The sequence below is a fragment of the Macaca mulatta genome, chromosome 6, assembly GCF_049350105.2.
Source record: "Macaca mulatta isolate MMU2019108-1 chromosome 6, T2T-MMU8v2.0, whole genome shotgun sequence".
Lineage (NCBI taxonomy): Eukaryota > Metazoa > Chordata > Mammalia > Primates > Cercopithecidae > Macaca > Macaca mulatta.
The window spans coordinates 109,346,214-109,368,282 of NC_133411.1; the positions used below are offsets into that span (position 1 = coordinate 109,346,214).

Here is a 22,069-nt window from a genome sequence, read left to right on the forward strand (position 1 = left end):
GAAGTTTTAGTAATGCTGATAATTTATTCATTTAATGAAAATATGTTCATCAAGCATACATTTTGATAGTATTACAGCCTGAGTAGGCAAACATGAACAAAACAATTACATCTGTCCATTAGGAACTCACTTTCAATTAAAGACACACACAAGATGAAAGAAAAGGGACAAAACGGATATTCCATGCAAATGGTAACCAAAACAAAGCAGGGGTTGCCAAATTTTTATCAGACAAATTAGATTTTAAGTCAAAAACTATCTCTTGCGACAGAAAAAAAAGATCATTACATAGTAAAAGAGTCAATTCACCAGGAAGATATGACAATTAGTGTGACTCTATCAGAGCACTTAAATTATAAAGCAAATATTGACAGATCTGGAGCAAGAAATTGACAGTCATGAAATAATTTATGGTACTTTAATATCCCACTTACAATAATGAATAGAATATCTAGACAGAAAATCACTAAAGAAACCGCTGACTTAAACAACACTATAGAACAAATGGACCTGACAGACATATACAGAACTTTGCACCCAACAGCAGAAGAATTCACATTCTTCTCAAGTGCTCATGGGATGCACTCTAGGATAAATCATTTTAGGTCATAAAACAAGTCTTAACAACTTTAAGGAGATTGAAATTATTCCAAGTATCTTTTCCAACCTCCATGGAATAGAAATAGAAATCAATAACAGCAGGAAAACAGGAAAAAAATATAAATATGTGGAAACTAAAAGATACAGTTTGAATATACCTCCAGGCCAAATCTCGTGTCAATTGTTACCCTCCATGCTGGAATTGAAGTCTTGTCAGAGATGTTTGAATCATGAGAACTGATCCCTCATGGCTTGGTGCTGTCTTTATGATAGTGAGTTCTCATGAAATCTGGTTGTTTTAAGTGTGTAGCACCTGTTCCTCCTTGCTCCTGTATTTGCCATTTGAAGTACCTGATCCCATTTCACCGTGCACCATGAGTAAAAGCTCCCTGATACCTCCACAGAAGCCAAGCAGATGTCAGCACCATGCTTGTATAGTCTTCAGAACCATGAACCAATTAAACCTCTTTTCTTTATAAATTACCCAGTCTCAGGTATGTCTTTATAGCAACGAAAGACTAGATTAATATATTGAACAACACACTCTTGAGCAATCACTGGGTCAAATAGGAAATCAAAGGGAATTTTAAAAGCTATTTTAAGACCAAAAAAAAAAATGGCATAACAAAACTTATGGGATGCAGCAAAAGCATTGCTAGGAGAGAAGTTTATGGCAATAAATGCTGATGTTATGAAAGAAAAAAGACTTTAAATAAACAGCCTTGCTTTACCCTTTAAGAAAGTGGCAAAATAAAAACACTTTAAGCCTAAAATTAGCAGAATGAGGGAAATAATTAAGATTATAGTAGAAATATGTTAGAGTTGAAAAAAATGAGAAAAATTAATAAAATTAAGATTTTGTTTTTAGAAAAGATAAAATCAATACACCGTTAGCTAGACTAAGCAAAAAATATAAAGGCTCAAATAAATAAAATCAGAAATAAAAGAGAAGAAATTACAATGGGTGCCTCAGAAATTAAAGAAGACATGAGACTATTATGAACAATTATATGCCAACAAATTTGATAACCTAGAAAAATGGATAAATTCCTAGAAACATTTTATCTATGAAACTTGAGTCAAGAAGAAACTCAAAGTCCAAACAAACAAGTAACAAATAAGGAGATTGAATCAGTATCCAAAACTTTCCAACAAAGAAATGTCCAGGACCATATGGCTTCATGGGTAAATTATACTAGACATTTAAAGAAGAATTAATACTTGTCCTTCTCAAATTATTCTGAAAAATAGAAGAAGAAGCACTTTAAAACTCATTTTATGAGGCTAGTATTACCCTGATACCAAAGCCAGATGAAGGAAAGCAAACTACAGGCCAATATTCCTGATGAACATAGATACAAAAATCCTCAATAAAATGCTAGTTACCCAAATTCAGCAGCGTATTAAAATGATGATACACCATGATTAAATGGGATTTGTCCCTGGAGTGCAAATATCTTTCAACACATGCAAATCAATGCAATAGAACACATTATTAGGTTGAAAGAAAAAAACCCACAAGATCATTTCAGTAGACTCAGAAAAAGCATTTGACAGTGGTATCCACATAGACAAATGGGGTTGCATCAAACTAAAATACTTCTGCACAGCCAAGGAGATAATCATCAGAGTGAAAAGGAACTTAAATAATGGGACAAAATATTTATAAACCATATAAATATATATATATGAGTTAATATCCAAAATATATAAGGAATGCATATAACTTAATAGCCAAAAATCTCACATAATCTGAGTTTAAAATGGGCACATGACTCTGTTGGTGGGAATGTAAGTTGGCACAGCTGTTATGGAAAACAGTACAGAAATTCCTCAGTAAATTAAAAATATAATTACCTTATGATTTAGCAATTTTGCTGCTGGATATATATCCAAAGGAAATCATTATTGCATAGAGAGATCTCCACTCCCATGTTCACTGCAGCATTATTCACATTAACCAAGTTGTGGAAATAACCTAAATGTGCATTGACAGATGTATTAGTCCATTTTCATACTGCTTGGAAGAAATATCTGAGACTGGGTAATTTATAAAGAAAAAGAGGTTTAATGGACTCACAGTTCTGCAAGGCTGGGGAGGCCTCACAATCATGGCAGTAGGCAAAAGAGAAGCAAAGGCACATCTTACATGACGGCAGGCAAGAGAGCATGTGTTGGGGAACTACCCTTTATAAAACCATCAGATCTCATGAGACTTATTCTATATCATGAGAACAGCATGGGAAAAACTTGCCCCCATGTGTCAGTTACCTCCCACCAGGTTCCTCCCATGATACATGAGGATTATGGGAGCTACAATTCAAGATGAGATTTAGGTGGGGACACAGCCAAACCATATCAACAGATAAATGAATTTGAAAAGTATGACACACACACACACACACACACACATATATATATATATATATATATATATATATATATATATAATTACGTGTATAATATACTATTGAAGATTATTCAGCCTTAAAAAAAAAGAAGAAGAAAATCTGGACATTTGCAACAACATGGATGAACATGGAGGAATTTATGTTATTTGAAACAATCCAAACATAGACAGATATTGCATTATCTTGCTTATATATGGAATCTAAATAGTCAAGCTTATAGTAGTGAATAGAATAGGGGTTGCCAGGGGTTGCAGAGAAGAGAAAATAGGAAGATGTTAGTCAAGGGATCCAAAATTTTAGTTATGCAAAATGAGTAAGTTCATTTATGCAAGATGAGTAAGTTATGCAAGATATAACTTGTACAACAATGTGAGTATAGTTAACAATACAATATAGTATTGTATACTTTTAAGTTTGATAGGAGGGTAGATGTTAATTGTTCTTGATACACACAAAAATATGGTAATCACAAGAGAAAGGTGATGGATATGTTGATTAGTGTGATTGCAGTGATTGTTTCACATAGTATGTGCACATCATAACATCAAGGTAAACACCTTAAGCATATCCAATTTTTATTTGCCAATTATACCTCAGTAAAAATGGAAAAATAAAAAGTTCATGAAACAGTTGTAATCTATGCTAATCATCAATTCTATAGGCCATAAAAAGTCATTTTGAAAATTTTAAGAGAAGGGAAACTTTGATTACAAAGTTCTATTTTGAAGGTTACCCTGACTGCGTGGGTTGAAGGAGACCAAGATAAAGAGTAAAGTGACAAGGAAGAAAAGTAATTAGATGGTGCAAAGGCATGGGATGACTTGCATTACAGATACAGCAGGAAAGGCAGAGAGGAGTGAATTATTTAAGCAGCTTTGGAAAGTATTAATTACCTGCCCTAATAAACATCTTAACCAAGATGTAGGTCCTGTTTTCAGAGTGAAAGAGCGAGAATTGATTATAATAATGGTAAAGCATGTTTCAGGGATAAGAATGAAATCATCTTGAGTTGTTGAGTAATTTGACCCAATTTACTCAATAAATAAGGCAAAACTTTAATATATATCTAAATAAAGTGACAGGAACAGCACATTACTATTTACCTATTCATTAATTTATCCAACAAATGAATGATGCAGCAGCTATTTACTTGCCAAGCACTGGTCTAGGTGTTTGAGATACATTAGAGAGCAGAACAAAACAAACAAAAAAAATTCTGACTTTGTGAAATTTGGCAGCCAGCGGGGAAAAGAAACAGTTTATTTTTCATCTTCAGTTCTCCTTCTATATCTATCTGATTTTTTTTCTTCAAGAAGCATATATTCACGCATTACTTTTTTAAAAATCCATTTTGTCTGGAAATAATTTTAAACTTACAGAAAGTTTACAAGAATGAAAACAGTACACAATATTCCATACTTGTTTTCCAGATTTACTACTTATTAACATTTTATCTTATTCTCTTGAGTGTTCTTTTTTTCTCTCGTAGTATGTATAGAGAAGAATTCATTCCTCTCAATTTGTATTTATATGATATTCTGATGTTTGTATTTATCTGATAATTAGATTCAGGTTCCTCATTCTTAGTTGAAATACTACTTACTTCATGCTATCTTCTAAAGGTATCATACCTGGAAACACAGATGTCCACTTGTACTTCATTAGCAGTGATAATTTTTATGCACCTATTTAAGGTTTTCCTCAATTTCTCCATTGTGTTAATGATATTTCCCCTCCATAACTAATGAGGAAACGTTTTGCAATCATGAAAATATCATATTTCTCATCTAAATTTCTCCCCATGTTTAACATCTATTCATCACAATTCTTGCCTGATCTAATCTTCGTTATGAAAGTTAGAACACAATTATTTTCAAACTTCATTATTTCTTTTCTGTACCAGTCAGCATTGACATTCTCCTATAAGTAAAAACCTTCTCTTCTTCCTTGTCTATCTATCTCAATATGTAATGATGATTTTCTCTTTTTCAAAGGTTCATAATTCATTGCTGTACTTATTTTAGTGCACATGTGGTCCCAGATATGGTCAGTGGGAGCTTCTTCAAAATGGTTTCTGTCCTTGTAACTCGGTCCCATTTTTTTAAAATACCGCCTTACTTTCCAGCCTCACCAGATGTTCTAGATCCTTTTGGATTCAGCCTTGAAAGCAGGCATTTCTCCATAGAGCTCTGGTTTCTTTGAATGGGCATTCGGTAAACTCTTTGCAACTGGGTTGACTTTGTTTCTGGGCCTTTCAGCACACAGTTCCACTAAATGTATGTATTTATGTATTATATGCATAAATACACCTGGTGTCCATGTGCTTGCATATACACACATATATGTGTACTTTAGATATTATCACTTCACACCTCCCATTCCAGTTTGTCTCTATGGATTCTTTTTGGCCTGCTTCCTTTCCATAATTGTGTTTTTCTACTGTCATGAGATGTCTGGCTTCAATACTTCTACTAATCAGTTCAGTCCTATAATAAAACTGAATTAGTTTCTGAGTTTCTTTGCCTATTAAAGAATTGCATTGCTTAAAAAAAAACTTTCTAAAAGAATTTATGAAAGTTTGCAGTTTTCTCCTCACTGTCCCATCATGTCCAGTACTAAGGATATATAGTCAGATACTGTGTTCATAAATAATTTGGCTTAGTTCTTTCCCACACTCCTCTTCAGTGTGCTCATAGTAGTCATTTGAAATATAATTTAATTTAGTTTAGTTTGCTTTCTGTTTTAGGTTTCTTCTTCCTTTCCTATTTTTGTTTTATTTTATAAGGAAAACACAGACATGCTTCCAAAAGTTAATAATACTATACATAAAATTTAAACACACACAAATATATACAGACACACACAAAAGTTGTAGTCTCTCTTGTATACTTTCCACTCTCTATTCCATTCTTCCCACCTCATCCTTTGAAGATAAACACCTTCATTATTTTCTGGTTTATCTTCCCTATAGTTTTTTTGGTAAAAGTTGACAGAAACCTGTATTTCTTATGTTTACCTCATTTCTTACATAAGATGTAATATGCTATATATGCTCTATTATACTTTTTTGTTGTATTTGATATTTTCTATAAGTCATGCCATATATATGTATGCATTATACTCACTATAGAGTAATATGTAACTATAAGTCATGTCATTTACTATGTCACATGTATATGAACATATATGACATAGAGCTACATATTACTCTATAGAGGCTACTATATATATATATATATATATACTTATTTACAGCTGCATATTCAATAGTGGCTATAGCATGATAACTGTGGTTTATTCAGTCACCTATGGTTTGACATTTAGGTAGGTTTTAGTTGTTTTGTAATTATAAATAGTACTGCAATGAGTAACTTTGTGCAGATGTATTTTTGTATTGTTGGAGGCAGATTTTCAGGGTAAATTTCTGGGAGTAGAATTATGGGTTGGATAATGTGAAATCAGTTTTAATGATGAGGAATTCAAGATGCCTATAAGATGATCTCCCACTGGGCAGAGCAAATTGGATAGATTCATTCTTTCATTAAAAGCACTGATTAACTACCATGTGCCCCAGGCACTCTACTAAGCTCTAGAGATGCATACAATAGTGCGCAAAAATGGACAAAATGCTCAGCCTCATGCATTTAACAAAATATATATATATTTATCTCCACAATGCAGAATGAAGGAGTCTTAGATATAAAGTTGGGATTTGCAATTTTTGGTTTTTGACTAAATCAGGAATAATGGCTCTTCTCTAAGCCAGATTTCCTTTTCTCTTTTTAAATGAGCAATAAGGATGGATTTTTCAGGGCACAAAGAAGCAAAGAATGGTCATAGAGTTTTCCTATTCTCCTCTTATTCTCTTCTTGAAACAATATTAAACATCATTTAAATTACACTCACACTGGATCCTAGATATCTGTGCTACTTTTTTCAGTCTAAGCACAGAGGTCGGGAATCAGGGTGAGTGTAATTTGGAGAAGGTGGCCACATTTCTACCATGTAACAGCATTTTTAAAGAGGCGTGAGAAGAGGTGTGTTTATTCCTATTACCTTCTGTGGCTTAGAAATTTTTTTCTACAATGAGATATACATTCCAAACACCATTACTTTATTTGAAGAAGGACCCTATCTGACTTTTTAATTCAATGGGCAGAACCCTATCTGATTTTTTAGTGTTGATATTAGAGGTTAAACATATATTACACTATCACTTCATTAAACATTTTTAACTTTTCTTGTGTGAAACCTGCACACTGATCTTGTTGTGGCTCACTTTAGTAACAAATGATACTCATGGTTAATACCATTTTCCCCCCAGTAAATTGGAAGAAAAAGTCAATACTTATGTGGATATACAAGATCTCTTTAGGCACTGAAAGAGGAACTTGAACAGCTATATAATGCCTACATCGTAATCTCTTAGATCCTGTAAATTTGTTCAGTTACATGACAAAGATGGCCAAAGATTGCAGAGGGAATTAAGATTGCTATAGGTGGATTTTAAAATAGTTGGATATCCCAGATTATATGCATATTGTATATCAAATAATTTTTATTGCTGTAGCATTATAAGAAGTAAATATCAGATAAGGCTAGCCCCAATATTAAGTAGGTTAGCTGTCAGGTTTTTTTTGTAGATATTGCTTGTTAGCATAAGTAAATTTCCTACTATTTCTAGATTGCTAAGAGTTTTTATCATGAATAGTTTTGAATTTTGTCACATACTTTTTCTGCGTGTACTGAAAGTGATTGTTTTTTTCCTTTTAGTAAATAAATATGGTGAATTTCATTAATTGATTCTTGAATGTTAAACCAACATAATATTCCTGAGACAAATCCTCCTTTGTCATGGTATCCTTTTATATACTGTTGGGTTCAACTCACTAATGTTTTCTTAAAGTGTTTATAAAGACACACACATATGTGTGTGTGTATATATATATATACGTGTGTGTGTGTGTGTGTGTGTCTTTTACAGTATATTTATCATGTTTTGAAATTAGGATTTCTGTTTCTCATAAAATGTGCTGGGAAGTGATCCCTTTGCATCTATGTGTGTAAAAATGTGTGTAACACTGCCATTATTTCTTCCTTAAGTATTTAATAGAACAAATGAGTGAAACTGTTAAGTGAATGGACTTTTTTATTGGATGGGAAGAGTTATTTAATACACATAGAGCTATTCAGATTTTCTGTTACTTCTAATGTAATTGTAAATTGCTTTATCAAGAAATTTCTCCATAAAATCCTGGATTTTAGAAAACAGTTAAGTGGTGAATTATGTGCATAATTTTCACATAACTGCTTTTCCTTGTGATTATTTAAGTACTTAAATATATACATGTATATTCCAATAAATATATATATAGAAATATTTATTTAAATTTATATTTATATGTTCCAGTAAATATATAAATATATATACTTCAATATATAAAGTATATACTTAAGTGTGTATATATATGTGTGTGTATATATATTACTTTACTGTTACTTTATTATAAAGTAATAGAAAGGTCCAGAAATGTGGCATCTTTTACTGTTGTTATTGTTGTCAATAAATCTACTTTCCATTGCCAAGATTGCTACAAATACCCTGCAATGGAAAGAGTAGGTTTTACAACCATTTTTACAGCAAAGTCTCTGGTGGCTATAGTTACATGTGTTATATGTTGCTGTACTGATTATATTGGCCACATACTTTGTTAACCAAGGCAAATTAAAGTCAGCCATCAAAGAATATCAGAAACATATAACTGTTACAGTTTGGGTTTTACCATTGAACTGAAAAGATGATTCCCTTGCTGACTCTGATATTCCTGATTATTTTTTTTTTTTAGAACTGTTGAAAGTTTTATAGAAGTACTTTAAAATATTGTTGATATGATTTAATAAATAAAACAGGCCGGGCGCTGTGGCTCACGCCTGTAATCCCAGCACTTTGGGAGGCCGAGGTGGGCGGATCATGGGGTCAGGAGATCGAGACCATCCTGGCTGACACGGTGAAACCCCGTCAGTACTAAAAATACAAAAAAATTAGCCAGTAGTGGTGGCGGGCGCCTATAGTCCCAGCTACTCAGGAGGCTGAGGCAGGAGAGTGGCGTGAACCCGGGAGGCGGAGCCTGCAGTGAGCCAAGATCTCACCACTGCACTCCAGCCTGGGCGACAGAGTGAGACTCCATCTCAAATAAATAAATAAATAAATAAATAAATAAATAAATACAAACAGTTCAGTATTATTCCTGCTTAAAGAAGTTATATTAATCTGTCTAATTAAATGTAGTAAAGTTGATTCAAGTAAAGTTTTTTATTTTTTCTTAATAAAATGTGACATTTCCTAATAAAACAGCACTTGAGCCAATTTTAAACTCTCTGAAAATGTCCTAACTACATGGTTAAGACAGTCTTGTATAAATCAATCATTATTTTTATTTGATCAATGAACTCTATATGTGAGCACAATGTACCACTGAATTGGATTCTAAAGGACAAAGAAACATACAGTTCCACAGATTTCCAAACTTATAATTTTTCTTTGTTTGTTTGTTTTTGTTTTTGTTTTTTTGACACGGAATCTTGCTCTGTCCCCCTGGCTGGAGTGCAGTGGCACAATCTCAGCTCACTGCAACCTCTGCCTCCCAGGTTCAAGCTGTTCTCATGCCTCAGCTTTCCAAGTAGCTGGGACTACAGATGTGCACCACCAAGCCTGGCTAATGTTTTTTATTTTTAGTAGACACGGAGTTTCACCACGTTGGCCAGGCTGGTCTCAAACTTCTGGCCTCAGGTGATACACCTGCCTCAACCTCCCAAAGTGCTGGAATTACAGACGTGAGCCACCGCACCTGGCCTCAAACTGAAAATGTTATTTTTAAACTGATGACTCGGTCCAGCTTTCGCTCTTGGAGTAAATATTTTATTAGAAATTACTAAGTCCTATTTCAGTTATCTTAACTTTTTAGCAATAAAGTTTTTGGCTTTACTTCTGTTGCTGTTTACTTCTCTCTTGTTATAATTCTTCACCCAAATTTGACTCTTATTGAATAAAAATTAGCAAAGAACCTATATTCTACTGGGGGGATGGGGCGGGGATAATATTCAAATAACTAAAACCCAGAGCAGAAAAGAATATCTAAGTAAATGGTGCAGTTTTTCATAAAAGGAATTTTTATTTCTAGCCTGGACAGAGTGAAGTAACAGAACTACAATAGGAGTGATTGTGACAGCTGCTTGTTAATAAAATATACCCTTAGTGCAGGATGTATCAGAGACTATGCTAGGATCTAAATTCACTATGAAATAATTAAAAACATTTCTTGCAGAGTAGTTGCTATTGTTCTTATTTGAAAGATAGGAAAACTGAGGCTTAGTTTAAATGGCTTCATCTGCAATATCCTGCAATCAATCTCATTCCATTTGTTTAATATTTATTTGATTTATACTACACGTAAAGAGGATAATTCTAGATTCTGCTCACTATGTCTTCTATACTACCACTTGTATTACTGTTAATTTTCCAAATACATAGGTCCCAAAATAAAGCATATAAGTAGTATGATTTGTCTGCCTTTTCAATTGTAGTACAGAATATAATTAGTCTACAGTATAACTTGTAATAATTCTTGTGAGATCATCCCTTACTGGTGCTATCTTCTTCTTTAACGGTTTTTAAAATTAGTCCCTCTTCATTTTCAAGATTCTATCCACAGAATAACAGGAAGCAAGTCATTTCCAGAGAGGCAAATGAATTTCCTTGCTTATGATTTTACAAAACTAGTTTTTGTAGTCAGCTCTTTCTGAGAGGGGTGCTTTTTAATGTGGTCTTAAATACATCAAAATATTGTCGGTCATTAAGATGTGGGGTATTTTCTCTGTTTCTTTATATTAAATTGAAGCATATGAAAACACCAATATATGGTTTAATATAAATTTCCTAAAGGAAGTGTGTTTTTTCATGTAACAGAATATCACAGATGGGGCCTGAGCAGGCAAAGTGCTTCAAGGGTCTTGCTCCTCTCCTCTGTGATTCCCTTGGTTCTGCTCATTGTTCTGCATTGGTTTTATTCTTAGGTTGATAAGTGGATCATACCAGCAGTTCCTATAATTACAACCAGATGGTAACTTTAACTGGAAGTCAGGGCCACACTCTTTTATGTATCTTTCTTAAGAATGAGAAAGGTTTCCATAAAGTCCTCCAGCACAGTTGTTTTTTATTTTTATTTTTTTCACATCATTGTCCAGGATTAGATTATGAGATCATTCATAAACTAGGACCTGGGGAGGAAAATGGAAGTACCATGATTAGCTCAGACTTATCAGCTGAGGTGGAAGATATTGAGTAGCAAACCACCATTCCACCAACTATGTCTTGTATGTTAACCATTGAGGCTCAGTACAATCAAATGGGGAAAAATTATAGGTTTCTGGAAAAAAAGTTTGTGCTGCTTAATACAACTTTTATTGAATGCACTATTGTTACCCTAATTTTGTTAATTAGAGGCATTTTTTTTTTGTTTAGTTGCTGAATCATTTTGCACAAAGGAATTATAAAACTGAAAAACAAATCTCTGTTCTTGAACTGTTGGTAGAATTTTCAGCTTTTCCAGAAAAAAAAAAAAAAAAAAAAAAAAACTGATGAGGAGTCAGAGGCCGCATATGCTGACTAAAAATTACTATCGCTTTTCTCAAAGCAAAATGGAGACAAATTCTCATAAGCAATCTGAAGAAACACAAGTTTAAAAGAATGCTTTACAGCATGAAACAACAAATGGAAACAATACCTTCTTGCTATTTTGTTTGATTTAGTAAATTTATTTTTAAATTACCCTGATTTCATTATTACACATTGTATGATTGTATAAAGATATCACATGTACCTTACAAATATGTAAAACTATTATGTATCCATAATAATTTAAAATAAAAATTAAGTTTTAAAATTATTTTATAATCATTTTAAATAATAATTATTTTATAATGATATAAACTAGAGGACATTTTGACAATCTTGGTAACAGATTCTAAAAGCTAATATTTCTGTCATTTCAGGCTACTTTAGTAATTTCTGCCAAATATGTAATTTAAAAAGCCCTACATTTGCTTTTTGGCTACTGCTGTTATGCTTCATTAAGTATACTATTGTATTGTACGTGTTGATTATATTTTGTGCTCAATGAGGTACTTGGCCATGAAATATTTCCTGGTTATTAACATCAGTATATCAGAATTAGATTGCAGATTTGATACAAGTGTTTAGTGAGAAACCCTCATTAAGAAAATCTTATTCAAACAGTTATCAATTTGAAAATACTATAGTTCTAATTTCTAAAACACTGTCTTAATTGTTGGGTATAACATAGTATCAGAATAAACACTAACCTTAGTCAAAGTAAATAGAATATAAGATTGTATTAAAGTACTAATATTTACTTTAGAAATTTATATTTAGTTTGTCCACTGGTATGTTGGTGGTAGGATCGTTCCTACTTAATTTTTTCTCTTAAAGGGAACTTTGCTGTGTTTGTCATTAAACAGGTAGCAAAAAAGAACTTTTATATAATTTTTTTTCAAAATTTTGCTGAAGATTAAATTTGGCTACTGATGAAAAAGAAATATTTGGGATGGGAGTCACTGAATGAAAGCATGGATTCTAAGACATTATTATTTATGAATAGCAGTTTCGTAGAGAAAGAAGAGGTATCCAGTACAATAAATGTGTAGGATACAGCATAGTGCATACTAGTAGGATGTCTTGGTTGTTTATTATTTTATAGTCCATTTGTTTGTAGAAGAAATAGGAATCCATTGATATAACCAGAGCAGCATTTTTTTTTTTCTTTTAGTACAGTGGAAATTCTGTAAATGATAGAAAACTGAGCATTTGACATAGTATCTAATCTTCAGATTTCAATGACTAAATCCTCCAGAACTGAGAAGTATTATGATAAAATAAGGAGCAACAGAACATAATCAATATAGACTTAGTGCTTCTTGAGCTTCTATTATTGACTGAATGCCCTTAGACCCATCTCTTGAATCTTGATTCCTCCTTCTTACCAAATTGCCTGCCAAATAATATAGTTGGACTGCACTTCTAAAATATTTCCCAGTTTTTGATCTCTGTAATTGCCTGTTTTAATCTTGTAGACTACCCTAAAAACACAATCCTTAGTCTTAATTGAAAACTATTTAGTTTATCCAAAATAACAACAAAAATCCAAAAAACTTAAGAACATCCAGCATATGATTGATCAGGATGACACTAAAATTCAGGCTTCCCTTCTAGGCCAATGTTTTTTGTCCTTCTGAATTATTTCCAAGCTGTATTTCTAGTTTTGCACTAATAAAGAAGGATATTGTTTTTCTTTTTTTAATATTTTTTTCTCCAATTTTTGATGACCATCATCCCATTCAGTACCAAGTGATATTCCTCACAGTTAATAAAAACTCAACACGTTTGGTGATTAGAAGAATGAATGTTTAATTTCAAAATATTTTTACCTATTAAGCTTAGCAGCATGCATAGCTCAATGTGTTGCATACCTATTTCAAATATGTTGAAAGCCATCAAGGCATTAAATGTTGTGGTTACTTATGTGTGTTTTCATGTGAGACTATATATTTGAAATAGATGTATGTGTACTGGTAATCCATGTCACTGCCATATAATGTAGTTGAGCAAGAATATAACATTCTTAGTTTTTCTTTATTTTATATTATAATGGTGGAAAACTGAAAATTCCAGTTAGTTCCCTTATTTTCAGCTTAAATTTTGTCAATTCAGGATGTAAATATCATACTGATAAAAATTCTACCCCTTATTTCTCCTCTCTCTTCACTTCAAATTGATCCAAGTTCTTCGGAGACAGACTTCATTATTCAATTAATCTAAGACACCATTAATTTTAAGCAGATCATTAAGAAAGAAAAGAAATAGCTGTCAGTTAAATTGTGAAATGATGTAGCAATTTTTTGTTTTGTTTTGTTTTGTTTGTTTGTTTGTTTATTGGGACAGAGTTTTGCTCTTGTCACCCAGGCTGGAGTGCAATGGCACGACCTCGTCTCACTGCAACCTCCTGCTCCCAGGTTCAGACAATTTTCCTGTCTCAGCCTCCCATGTAGCTGGAATTACAGATGTCTGCCACCACGCCTGGATAATTTTTGTATTTTTTAGTAGAGATGGGGTTTCACCATGTTGAGCAGGCTGGTCCTGAATTCCTGACCTCAGATAATCCACCCGTCTCAGCCTCCCAAAGTGCTGGGACTACAGGCATGAGCCACTATGCCCGACTGTGATATTTTTAAATTATACAAGAATTGTGCACACTAGCCTCTCAGTACTTTTTCATTGTGCTTTCCTTCTGAAGAATTTGGCAATTTATGTTTGTAGTTGTATTGTTTGGTGTATAATAGTTTCTCAAAACAGAAACTAGCAGAGTTTTCATTTATCCGGGGTATCTTTCCATGTTAAGAGATATTTGTTTTTGGCAAGCGTGTATGGGATTAATGTCATCGTTTAGTGCTAAATATTTGCTTCACTGATATTAATTATAGTTTAGTGTTCTCTTTTATGTCTTTCTGCATACAAAAAAAATTTGCTTCAATGGTGATTCATGAAATAAACTTTTTGAAGGTATTTTAACCTCATTAAATTCATCCTTATAATACCAACAATGCATATAATTCACTCAAAGTGACGACAATGCAAAGAGCTTTGATCCACACATACAGCCAATGGCAACTATGTAAGAACTGCCCCCGTCTGACAGCTATTGTAAGATGCCATCAATTGAAAGATGCATCTGAAGTTCAGAGATTTTAAATTGTGAAAAATGTGTGTCTTATAAACTCTGAAATATAGTACCGTTCATAGGAAAGGTCATACTTGCTGTATTTGTCAGGGTTATCTAGAGGGACCAAACTAATGGAATATATATGTACGGGAATTTATTAAGTATTAACTCACACTATCACAAGGTCCCACAATAAGCCACGTGCACACTGAGGAGCAAGGAAAGCCAGTCCAAGTCCCAAAACTGAAGAACCTGGAGTCCAGTGTTCGAGAACAGGAAGCATCCAGCACAGGAGAAAGATGTAGGCTGGGAGGCTAGGCCAGTCTCTCCTTTCACACTTTTCTGCGGTTTATATTCCAGTCATGCTGGTGCTGATTAGATTGTGCCAACCCAGATTAAGGGTGGATCTGCCTTTCTGAGCCCACTGACTCAAATGTAATCTCATTTGGCAGCACCCTTACAGACATACCCAGGATCAATACTTTGTATCCTTCAGTCCAATCAAGTTGACACTCAGTATTAACCATCACACTTGCAGTCTTCTATCTTTGCTGGCCACGGGTGAGGGATAGCTTGTCCTGCTTGGTTTTGGAGCACAGCCTCTATCCCTGCCATTATTGCCGAAAGAGCATCCTGTTAACAGACCCACTAGGATTATACTGTGTGCTCCTGGTTCTGTTGCAGAGTTTGTTTGTTTGTTTGTTTTTGTTGTCTGTTTGTTTTGTGATAGATTTTGGCTCTTGTTGCCCAGGCTGGACTGCAATGAAGTGATCTCAGCTCGCGGCAACCTCCGCCTCCCAGGTTCAAGCGATTCTCCTGCTTCAGCCTCCCAAGTAGCTGGGATTACAGGCGCCTGCCACCATGCCAGGCTAATTTTGTGTATTTTTAATAGAGGCGAGGTTTCACCATGTTGGCCAGGCTGGTCTTGAACTCCTGACCTCAGGTGATCCACTCACCTTGGCCTCTCAAAGTGCTGGGATTACAGGTGTGAGCCACACACCAGGCCTGTGGCATTTTTTTGAATCAACCATTCTACCTTCTACAACTTCTATATCACCCCTCCAGAGAGTAGGAATCCTTAGCTATTTTTCTTATACCATATTAACACTCCACTTTTTTAAAACTGCTATGGGATTCCTGAGAAAGAGCAACTGAGAGATAGCAACATGGATTTCAGTGAGTAGGTGGCAACTGAGTTAAAGGTTTTTTTGTTTTGTTTTGTTTTTCTGTTTTGTTTGTTTGTTTGTTTGTTTCTTTGACGGAGTCTTGCTCTGTCGCCCAGGCTGGAGTGCAGTGGCCGGATCTCAGCTCACTGCAAGCTCCGCCTCCCGGGTTCACGCCATTTTCCTGCCTCAGCCTCCCGAGTAGCTGGGACTACAGGCGCCCGCCACCTCGCCCGGCTAGTTTTTTGTATTTTTAGTAGAGACAGGGTTTCACCATGTTAGCCAGGATGGTCTCGATCTCCTGACCTCGTGATCCGCCCATCTCGGCCTCCCGAAGTGCTGGGATTACAGGCTTGAGCCACCGCGCCCGGCCTGTTTTGTTTTTTTAAAGATACAAGTTAATCAAATAAGAGCCTATGAAGGCCCAGCATGGTGGCTCACGCCTGTGATCTCAGCACTTCAGGAGGCCGAGGTGGGCGGATAATTTGAGTTCAGGAATTTGAGACCTCACTTAAGGCTGGAAGACCATGCTTAAGACTGGAAGAGAATTGGTTTAATTCTTGATGAGTTAAAAATATTTCCAATTGGGCATATAAATAAGAATGCCTTCTTCAGTATTACGTTTGGTCTGTGGTTGAGTGATGCCAGGGAGGGAGTGTGGAGTGGTGGTTCCTATAGTGGCTGCTGAACAGCATGAAAGCATCCAGAATGGAATTCTGATGAAATTCCCACTCAAGGAATGAAATACTCTAAATGAGAGAACTGGTCATACAGTCTTATAAATATAAACAGTTTCAAGAAAATGTTGGACACAATGTAATATGATTGATAGATCATAATAGACAGTTATGCTTATTTGCATATGTTTTGAGGTTAATTATCAGTCTCAAAAAACCTTTCTGAAACCATACCTTAAGAGACTCTTTATGTGGTAGTTTCTTTTGTATTTGAAAAAAATATTGTAGATATTCCTTAGGGTCTCATATATAGTCAAGTTCAAAAGGCTATTTAGTGATAGAATTTGGATTAGGTTGTAGTCATTTTGTGTTCTTTTCCTCATTTATGAAACTGCAACTTTGATTTTACAGATTGACTTTTTTTCATAGTCCACAAATTCATTATCAGTATTATCATGGGTTATAAGCATTAAAAGAATAAGGCCTATACGATAGAATTCTAAGTGTTACATGTTTTTTTGTTTGTTTGTTTTTTTAATAACCTTCAGTATATTTTTAAAGGATTAAATTTGCTTTCAAAGTAAAAATATATTAGAACCTCATTATTCTTATACTAATCATTTAGAGAACTATTACAGACTCCTGACTAAAGTTTCAGATAACACAAGATGAAAAAGAGCATTATTCATTTTCAGATGTTTTTCTAATGAAGTTCTAAATGTTATTGATGATTATAAAGGAAGATTTATTAAGTTTGTAAAACCTGCACACTTTGGGTTTTGTTTTGTTTTTGTTTTTCTTTTAATTTGGTTTGATCAAATGCTTTTCATTATGATGGCTCTTACTAGCAGAAATTTTTTTGGAAGCCAGGATTTAGATTAAGTAGTAGTAAAGTAAGTTGTATAATTAGAATGAAAATCTATAAAAATGTGTGTGTTGAAAATATAGTTTTATATTACAATAAACTAGTTAGGCAATAAGAGTAAATGGGCAAACTTGCCCCATTGTAATGTTTATTGGAAATCTTGTCTTTAGTATGGATAATTTTTGTTACCGTATTATAAATATCCAAAGCATTGATTGTTTTATAGATTATACTTAGTAGCTTGTAGCCTTAGTAACCCTCATTTCTGAAGGTTAGAAATAGGAACAAGGAACTGTATTTATAGAAACCATAGAAATGAATAACTGTTGTTGGCCCTTGAATAACATGGGGGCTAGGAGCACCAACTACACAATCGAAAATCCACGTGTAACTTTTGGACTCCCAAAAACTTAACTATTAATAGCCTGCTGTTAACCGGAAGACTTACCAGTATCATGAACAGTCAATTAACATGTATTTTGTATGTTATATGTATTATATACTCCTTTCTTACAACAAAGTATGCTAAAGAAAAGAACATGTTATTAAGAAAATCATAAGGAAGATAAAATATATTTACTGTTCATTAAGTGAAAGTGGCCCTCATAAAGGTCTTCATCCTCATTTTCACGTTGAGTAAGCTGAAGAGGAGGAGGAAGAAGAGGGGCTGGTCTTGCTGTCTTGGGGTGGTAGAGGCAGAAGAGGTGAAGGAGGTGGAAGGGGAGGCAAGCACAACTGGTGTAACTTTACAGAAACACATCTGAGTTTTTTGCCTTTTCATTTCTCTAAAACTGTTTCTGTTAGTACCAATTCTACTTCCACAGTCTGCTTTAGTTTTAGTGCCCATATCACAGAAAGGTCCATGTCATAAAAGAAGCTGAAAGCAGTCTTGAATAATTGGAATCCTTCTGCCACATTGACTACTGTCAATTTATTTTCTGGTACAGCTTCTTCTACGTCTTCTTCCTTATCTTGTGGCACTGGTTCAGAAGCACCCATCTCGATCAAGTCATTTTCTGTTCATTGTTCCTTTGGAATGTCACTTAGCTCTTGAATTACTCCAAGATCTAAATTTATCTTGACATCTTTTATTCCCCACCTTTTTTTTTTTTTTTTTTTTTTTTTTTTTGGCAATATCCACAATGTCTTTCATGATTTCCTTGGTTGGCTCTATTGTAAATCCTGTGAAGTCGTGCGCAACATCTTGAAACAGTTTCCTCCAGCAGAATTTATTGTTTTGCACTTGATGGCTTTCAGGCCTTTTTCAATAAAATGGTAGCATATTCAATGGTATATTTCTTCTAGACTTTCATGATGTTCTCTCTATTGGGATCTCTTCTGTAGTGTTGAATAAACCTTTCCATAGTGTACTGGGTGTAATGAGCCTAAGCATCCTTACGGCCCCCTTATCTCAAAGCTGAATTAGAAACATTGTATTTGGAGGCCATTTTAATGCGTTCAGTGTTGAATTCATGGGGTTCTTTGTGGCCCAGGGCATTGTCCAATATCAAAAGAACTATAAAAGTCAGTCCCCTACTAGCAGTGTACTTCCAGACTTCAGGGACAAAGCGTCAATGGAACCAATCCAGAAAAAGAGTTTTCAGTGTCCAGGTCTTATTGTACAACTAAAAGACTGGCAGCTGGTGTTTATCTTTTCCCCTCAAAGCTTGGTGGTTAGCAACTTTGTATGTAAGGGCAATCCTGGTGAGAAACTCTACTGCATTTGCATGAAACAGTACTGTTAGCCTATCCCTTCGGTCTTAAATCATACTGCTTACTTCTCTTCCGTACTAATAAGTGTCATTTGTGGCATTTTTCTTCTAGAACAGGGCACTTTCATCTGTATTAAAAACTGTTTAGGCAGATATCCTTTCTCCTCAGTGATTTTCTGAATGGTTTCTGGGGACTCTGGTCTGTTGCCTCTTGGTCAACAGAGGCTGCTTCTCCTTTTATCTTCACAATTTTTTTTTAAGCCAAACCACGTTCTGAAATTATTAAACCCTCTTTTGTTGGCATTAAATTTTTCAGCTTTAGATCTTCCACCTTCCTTTTGCTTTAGATTATAATATAATGAATCTGCTTTTTCTCAAATCATATTAGAGTCTGTAGGTTTGCATTTCTTATAGCAATCATGTAACCACATAAAAGCTTAATTTTCAGTATGAGATAAAAAAGTTATTTCAAAAAAAGTGCAAAGATGTTGTGCTTGCTGATGAAACTACAGTGACAGTTTCACAGTTTTTTGTTTGTTTGTTTTTGTTTTCCTTTTTTACAGTGGTCCTTAGGCTGGATTCATTTTTCTTGAAATGGCAGGCAACTCCTGCTGCAGACCTCCATCTACAATACATATCAAGCAATCCAGCTCTTTTTTTGTAATGTCATGACTTTTTCTGCTTCCAGCAGAAGCAATTCCATTATCAATAGTGGCATTTTGTATGGGTGTCATCATGTTATTCAAGGTTTATGATATTGCACTAAGTGCAGTAGAAGCTATGCAAGAATCATGAGAGATCACTTTTAATGCAATACACAATTTATTGGAGATACGAATTGCCCAGGTGGAGATGATTAGTGTCACATGGTGTTTTAAGTAAATACCAACAACACTTGAACTCACCATAATGATAACTAGAGGGGACTGTGAAATTACTACAGTAGTACACTATGTACTACAGTTAATTTTCTGCAGTTATGATTTAATACTGCATCTTTATATTTACTTATCTCTCGGCTGCAAATAGCACCATGTACAGTCTGTGCTTATGTGCATAAGTTTTGGTAAGTTTTAACATTTTGTAGTAGATTTGTATATATGTTATCATAAATGATAAAATAGATCAGCATCTACATTTATTTTATCCATTCATGGCATAGTTTTTTCTTAAATTTTTAATATTTCTTTTTCTTTCTTGAGACAGAGTCTTGCTCTGTTGCCCAGGCTGGAGTACGGTGGCACAATCTCTGCTAACTGCAGCCTCCACCTCCCAAGTTCAAGTGATTCTCCTGCCTCAGCCTCCTGAGTAGCTGGGATTACAGGAGTGTGCCATCATGCCTGGCTAATTTTTGTATTTTTAGTAGAGACGGGCTTTCACCATGTTGGCCAGGCTGGTTTTAAACTCATTACCTCAAGTGATCTGCCTGCCTTGGCCCCCAAAAGTGCTGGGATTACAGGTGTGAGCCATTGCGCCCAGCCTTTTTTGATATTTCTAAAGTACGTAGTTCATTATACTATTTTTCAAATTGTCTCAGATCTCAAAAAAACTTTAGACTGTATTTATTGAAAAAAATCTAAGTGGTACCAACTTAAGTGGTACTATGCAGTTCAAACCCATGTCATTCAACAGTCAACTGTATTGTATACTCAAGTCCACTAAAGTCATTTATTAATATTACATGAGGGTAAACTTTATTATGAATATAGCCTAGTCTTTACTCATAGTAGTTAAATATAAAATTCCTTTAATAAGTTAGAATTTGTGTTTAAAAGATAATTTCTGAAATAATTAATCTAGACAAAATAAGCATGTGTTATTGGTGTTCTTTTTAATAATTTTAAATACTTGTATTATGTTCTTCCTTCCCCTCCAAATCTTTCTGAATAGTTCTAAATGTTTTTTAAATTGTTCCAGAAAGGACACTTATGGTATTTTTTTTTTCTTTTTCTTGCAGATAAGAATGTGCCTTTTGATGAAAGAACTTTATCTTTCTACAGCGAAGAGTGGAATTTCTATGTTTAAGGAATAAGAAGCCACTATATCAATGTTGGGGGGGTATTTAAGTTACATACATTTTGACAACCTTTAATTTGTTGTTGTAATAAATACTGTATCCTTTATTATATCTTTATATGTATAGAAGTACTCTATCAATGGGCTCAGAGATGTTGGAGATAAACTATACTGTAATAGTTTATCAGTTTGACAATTACTATAAAACGGTGTTTTCTGATCAGTTTTTGTTTCTTGCTTACCATATGATTGTAAACTGTTTTCTTTTATGTATTAATCAGTTAATGCTAATTATTTTTGTTGGTGTCATGTTAAAGAGCTATAAATTTCCAGCAACCAACTGGTGTGTAAAAATAATTTAAAATTTCCTTTACTGAAAGGCATTTCCCATTTTTGTGGGGAAAAGAAGCCAAATTTATTACTTTGTGTTGGGGTTTTTAAAATATTAAGAAATGTCTAGGTTATTATTTGCAAAACAATAAATATGATTTAAAATTATCTTAAAGTGGTCCAGATTATATGTTTATAAAATAAACATAAGACTATAGAATTGAAAATTAATATATGTATTTGTAATTGATTTATCAGAAAATCTATCAAAATAGATTTTATTCTATTTTAGCAACTACTATGTAAAAGTAACATATGTACTTTGATTAGATATTTCAGAAACCTGTGAATTTTACAGCCACTTTATATCTTTACTGTATAGTAAGAAGTAGAAATTGCAATAATGGCATAGTTCAAATACTTGATTGTGTTATGGAACAGGAGATTGAGGAATTAAAGTAAACACATAGACTTTGGAGTCAGATCTATATTCAGAGACT

General features: G+C 34.0%; 1 protein-coding gene across 1 annotated transcript in view; it reads left to right on the forward strand.

Moving 5' to 3' along the window:
* FAM174A (family with sequence similarity 174 member A) overlaps positions 1-21,744 on the forward strand; it is a 44,181-nt gene extending 22,437 nt beyond the window's left edge. The window contains 1 exon segment of the mRNA NM_001194071.2: positions 21,181-21,744. Coding sequence (NP_001181000.1) covers positions 21,181-21,184 — 4 coding nt within the window. The 3' untranslated portion in view covers positions 21,185-21,744.
* Positions 21,745-22,069: the final 325 nt, after the last annotated feature.